The sequence below is a fragment of the Lampetra planeri genome, chromosome 31, assembly GCF_965212315.1.
Source record: "Lampetra planeri chromosome 31, kcLamPlan1.2.h2, whole genome shotgun sequence".
Taxonomy (NCBI): Eukaryota; Metazoa; Chordata; class Hyperoartia; order Petromyzontiformes; family Petromyzontidae; genus Lampetra; species Lampetra planeri.
Window position 1 is genome coordinate 1,919,585 of NC_136137.1, and position 6,000 is coordinate 1,925,584.

At 49.6% G+C, this 6,000-nt stretch overlaps 1 protein-coding gene across 1 annotated transcript in view; it reads right to left on the reverse strand.

Moving 5' to 3' along the window:
- MAP3K20 (mitogen-activated protein kinase kinase kinase 20) overlaps window positions 1-3,940 on the reverse strand; it is a 39,435-nt gene extending 35,495 nt beyond the window's left edge. The window contains exon 1 of the mRNA XM_078608951.1: window positions 3,072-3,940. Within this exon, the coding sequence (XP_078465077.1) occupies window positions 3,072-3,227 (156 nt within the window). The 5' untranslated portion in view covers window positions 3,228-3,940. The remainder of the gene's footprint in view (window positions 1-3,071) is intronic.
- Between the last annotated feature and the right edge of the window lie 2,060 nt (window positions 3,941-6,000).

Here is a 6,000-nt window from a genome sequence, read left to right on the forward strand (position 1 = left end):
TCCTGTATACCGGGCGAGGTAGTTAACATCTCGGCATTGTAATGCTCTATCATGCAGCCGCACGGCGGCGCTGGAATTGTTAGCTCCTCATCTGAGTAATCTGACGCAAGGCCACAGTGATGACATAACGTTTACATGAATCAAATGCGTGCACAAAAATCTGCATCTGCGCATTACGTATGAGCACCAGACACGATTAACTTGTTATTGATATGGCTTCATTTCCAAAATAACATTTTTGGCGACTGTATTTCGAAATCATTTACAGTACAGTATTTCAAATCGGTGACTTGGAAGCATGGTGGGTGCTTCAGAAGGAAGTTCCATGATTGAGACTTAAATTTAATCTTGTCGGCTTTGCAGTGCGTTGTGCTAACCACTGCGTGACTGCCACATTCCCACAGAAGTAGTCGACAAATCTACTGCCATGTAAGAACTTGCCCTCTTACATCCTGCACACGTCCCGGGTTTATTCCAAACCTCCAAAGTTTCTATCCTGATCCTGTGATCAAGTTTCTTTCCCAGAACTTCTACATGTTGTTGTATACAGTACGTTAAAAAGACAATTTATACGTATCTCGATATCGGTAAATGAATGAATAACCTTCGCTGACCTTCACACCAGATCCCAAGAAGACGATCACCACTTCGTCTTTTGCAAGAGAAAAAGGGACGCTGAACCATTCGATGCACGCGTAGCTTTGTAGATACGGTTGTCATAAACATTGAGATCGGTTCTTGTCATCTCTCTTGGGTCTTGCTGACGATGGCGGATGTGGTTGGACACGAATAACTGCTTCTCGCGTATTTTATCACAGCAAAATTGATTTTTCACATGGCCGGATAAAAACCTATGATAATCCGATAATGAAAGTGTAGTTAGATAAAAACATTTTTCCAAACATCCATTTCACCACGTGAAATAAAATAACATTTATGTTCAACAGTCGAAGGGTCTTCCGGATCAAATGTTTTACAGCAGAATTTATTTAAGCAGGCAAACCTAAGGCTGATTTGTGACTTTGTTGAATCTCATCAGCAGTTTCAGGCCTGCTGCCGATCGCCGGATGCTAGAGGCAAGGGCTCGCCACAAATATCGCGCAGCCCATGGAGGCGACTTGAGTTTAAGTCCCGGCCATGGATGGCATCGGTGACGTGTTTTATATCTGAACCTTCTCCTTCAGTCAGCCTGCGCGTCAGTTCAGAAATCTGTATCGACTTGCGTGGTGAAATTCGGTCATGACCAACACGGTGTAGAGAGGCCTTCATCCAGCAGTGGATTGACAAAGGGCTGGCGATGTTATTCGTGGGCAATGTGGAACATCTGGGTCATTGGAGCAGATATACAGAGGAGCAATTTGTCTGGTCACCTCTTTATAAATGCTCCTTCTGTGATTCAACGTTGATGATAGAACCACAACACTGATTTTTGTTTGTTCATAACATTGATACCAAAAGAATTCAACAGAAATTTGCAGAAACTGCATATTCAGTTTGAATATTCATGCATTTCACAATTCGAAACGTGTAGGGTGTTAATGCGACCCGAGTGCAGTTTAGATGAACTCTTTTAATTATGCTTGGATAAGGAACCTTGCATATAAACTTGAACATGCCATGAAATGTCATGATTTCAATTCCCTATCGACTCCATGTCCCCCTTGCGTCCCTCTGTCAGCCAGAATTTGCCAAATCTATTCCTAGCTTGCAACTCGGCACATCAGAGGAATGGGGAGAACGTAAAGAGAGTTCTAGAACCCCATAAATTTAGCAAGATGAAAAACTCGCGGTTTTTAACCGAGGTCAAAGGTCACAAGCCATACATAGGTCATCATCAACACCAATCGGTCCCAGGTTCCGTCTGTTTAGCGATGAGTCTTGACTCGAGTCTGTGCGACCAAAATTACTCGCGTGGCGTGACTGACTAACGGACAGACAACATAACGTTCATCATCACGTCGTTTTCAATTGTGTGACACGATGTGTACCTTCGCGACTACACAACAGTGGCTGAGTCCGTCGTATGCCCACTGCCATCTCCTGCAAAACTAAGGTTTGGAGAGAGCAGGCATGTGCCTGGATTGGATAACGATTTCTAAGCAGTATGGAAGCTAATGATGCAGCTGTCAGGGAAAAGCTTTAACACGTTTGCAAAGTCTTTTGTTGTTGTTGCTGCTCTGGCTGATCTCAACATTTTGTGCAACCCTTTGATCACTTTCACCGATTTTCAAGAGTAGAGTACGGCTCTGGTAGCCACCCAAGCGGTTACTCAAGGTGTGTACACAATGGATCACCTTCCCGTCACTTTACAGATGGAACAGATCCATAGCCGTCAACCCATACGGTTTACCCCGTATTCTTGCACAGGGAAATTGAGTTTTCAGGTCCATACGGCGTACAGCCGTTTCAATACGGGCAAACACATTTTAGTTTCGTAACATAATTTTTGTTTATTTATTTGTGTTTCTCCCTTGTGATGGGACTTTGTAGGATGAACGTTGAGATTTATAAGGAGCACGGGGTGACCAATAAGGTCTGCATTGGTCTGTAATAAGGTAGGGCGCTGATAAGGGGTTGACAGCTATGGAGATCTAACGCGCGCGCACGATGTTACATGCACGGCGTGTGCGGTAATGCACACACACAGACACGTGTGTGTGTGTGTGCGTGTGTGTGTGTGTGCGGTAACACACACACACACAGACACGTGTGTGTGTGTGTGCGTGTGTGTGTGTGTGCGGTAACACACACACACACACACAGACACGTGTGTGTGTGTGTGCGTGTGTGTGTGCGGTAACACACACACACACACAGACACGTGTGTGTGTGTGTGCGTGTGTGTGTGCGGTAACACACACACACACACAGACACGTGTGTGTGTGCGTGTGTGTGTGTGTGCGGTAACACACACACACACAGACACGTGTGTGTGTGTGCGTGTGTGTGTGTGTGCGGTAACACACACACACACACAGACACGTGTGTGTGTGTGTGTGCGTGTGTGTGTGTGCGGTAATGCACACACACACACAGACACGTGTGTGTGTGCGCTCTCGTGTAAACTCACCTCTCGGTCAAACTTGAGAAGTTTCTTGACGGCCACTTCTTTGTCCTGCGGCACCCAGATGGCTCGGTACACCGTGCCATAGCTGCCGCCGCCACACAGCTCTCCGATCTCAAGGTCCGAGAAGGGAATTCGAATCAGGGACGCGTTCGTGGACATCTTAGCATCCCTCCGCGCGCGGACACGAGGACGACTGAGACGGCCGTTCGGTCGTCGGCGACCTTCGAGCTCGCTCCGGGCGTTGTGTCGATGCCCACGCAGGCTTTGGTACGATCCAAATTGTTGAACCGGAGGCGTGGGGGGCGGCGGGGGTTGGTGGCTCACGACGTGATGGCACCAGAACGTGAAGACACACCAAAGTCCTTTTTTGGAGTCGTAAGAAAACAAATAGAAAAAAAACTGTAGTAATCTTGATGTTTGATCGATACACCTGCACTACGTACAGGAGGACGATATTTATAAGCCTAAATATATCTCGTTATTTCTGGATGGGGAGAAGAAAAAAACCCCATGAACAATCTCTAAGCTCCCTTTTTTAATGCGAGCTCCTCCTCCGTGTTGTGCTGTGGGTGCGGTGAGCCTCGCACTCGTGCGAGAGCTGGTGGAGCGATGAGCCCCCGAGACTGGTGAGGAAGAGGAGGTGAGGAAGAGGTGAGGAGGAGGACATGGGGCTGGAATCCTCACGGTGGCGTTGGGACCGCGAGCTCTGCGCCGCGCGTCTCTGGGATGGATGTTGCTCTGGGCTCGATGCTTCTCTGGGCTCGATGCTTCTGTGGGCTCGCTGCTGCTGCTGCTGCCTCTCCACTGGTTTCCTCGCGCTCCGCGGCTCCCGGTTTGTGGAGCCTCCACGCGAGAATTCGTGACGCCCGCCACCGCGGTGTAACAGTTTTGGAACGCGACTTATGCAAGCGCAGAGACACCGACCCACCCCCTCGCGTTACACCCACCCACCCCTATACACCCACCCACCCCTATACACCCACCCACCCCTATACACCCACCCACCCCTATACACCCACCCACCCCTACCCACCCCTATACACCCACCCACCCCTACCCACCCCTATACACCCACCCCTATACACCCACCCACCCCTATACACCCACCCACCCCTACCCACCCCTATACACCCACCCACCCCTATACACCCACCCACCCCTACCCACCGCTACCCACCCACCCCTACCGTTACACCCACCCACCCCTACCGTTACACATGCACACACACGCACACATCCACCTCAATGTTACACACACGCACACATACACCACTCATGCCGTTATACACCCCCCCCCCCTCGTGTCATACATAGCAAAAATGTGCCCCCTTCCGTGACTCACACGCACGCACACACGTGTGCACCCGTCGTGCGCATGTGACTCGCACTGCGCAAACACGTGCTCAACATACCGTGCACACCACTAATCTACCTCGTCCATTGCACACACACACACAACATACACATACCTCGACCATCACATACACTCCTCTACCATCACACACACAACACACACTCCTTGACCATCACACACACACAACACACACACACTCCTCTACCATCACACACACAACACACACACCTCGACCATCACATGCACTGCACTACCATCACACACACACAACACACTTGCATTCACCTTCCGCTGTCATTGTACACAGTCCTAACACACGCGCATTCTTCAACGTGCGCACATGCAAACCACACAGGCACACACACACAGGCACACACACACACAGGCACACACACACACAGGCACACACACACAGGCACACACACACACAGGCACACACACACACACACAGGCACACACACACACAGACACACACACACAGGCACACACACACACACAGGCACACACACTAAACACACACTCAACTCTCCACCCATAAACAGCGGCACACGTACATATTCATACACCAAAGACAAAGACCCCCCGTGTAGCCTTAACAGACGATTGGGGCAAGTGCTGCGGCACGGCACGGCACACGAGGGGGTGGGTGGCCAGCACAACGCGCGGCCGCTTTTCCCTCTCTCGTGGCGATGTTTTCACACCGCAATAGGTACTCATTTGAGGCTGAGTCGACCTAGGCGAGGTCCAGAGCCGGTTCAGATAATCGCCGTGAGTAGGGAATCAAAACTCGGGTCGCCGGGTTCGTAGCGCAGCGCGTTAACCGCTACACTACCGCTCCCCGCTATTGATACACCACAACATCCACCGCTCTCACCCACCCACAGCTTTTGCAGCTGAACACAAAGCCCCATTGGTCTGGGCAAGTGATGTTTTTGCAGAGACGGATGTACGTATGTATGTATGCTTCACTTCTTTCGCACCGTACGTAGCCAACCGTGCTAATTGGAGATGCGGGGGAGGGACAACAAACCAAACACCAAAAACAGTTCTAAAGTTATGCATTTTCAATTTAGATTTAAAAGTGCACAGCTCGGAAGGAAGAGCGTTCCAGACGGCCACAGAAGCGCAGCTGAAAGCGAGCGATGCGGTGACCGTGTTTGTTGAAATTCCACGGTTTTTCATTCGATCCCTATAGTAATACAAATAAAAGCACTCTTTTTTTCTCTGGTAAATATCAATAACGTACCAATGGTGGGGTCTCAAGTGGGGGGGCTATCACCCCCATTCGTCCCCCCTTGGATCTGCCAAGGTGTCACTGAGCTGCTCCAATGGAGGCCCGCTAATGGATTGGATTTACAACTCGATTTTTAACTCCAGTCGGCGTGAGTTGTTCACAGTGGCATAGCGAACGAGGCAAGCAGAAGGGGGAACCTGCGTTGGGGGCAACATGCCCATGATTTTACGAGTTGCTTGAGCCGACAATTGCATTGTTATTATAATATGTGAAATAAAAATTAGTACGTCGATTTTTGCAGCAAATAATTCATTTTTGGCTTGAGCTACTCAACGAGGTGTCCA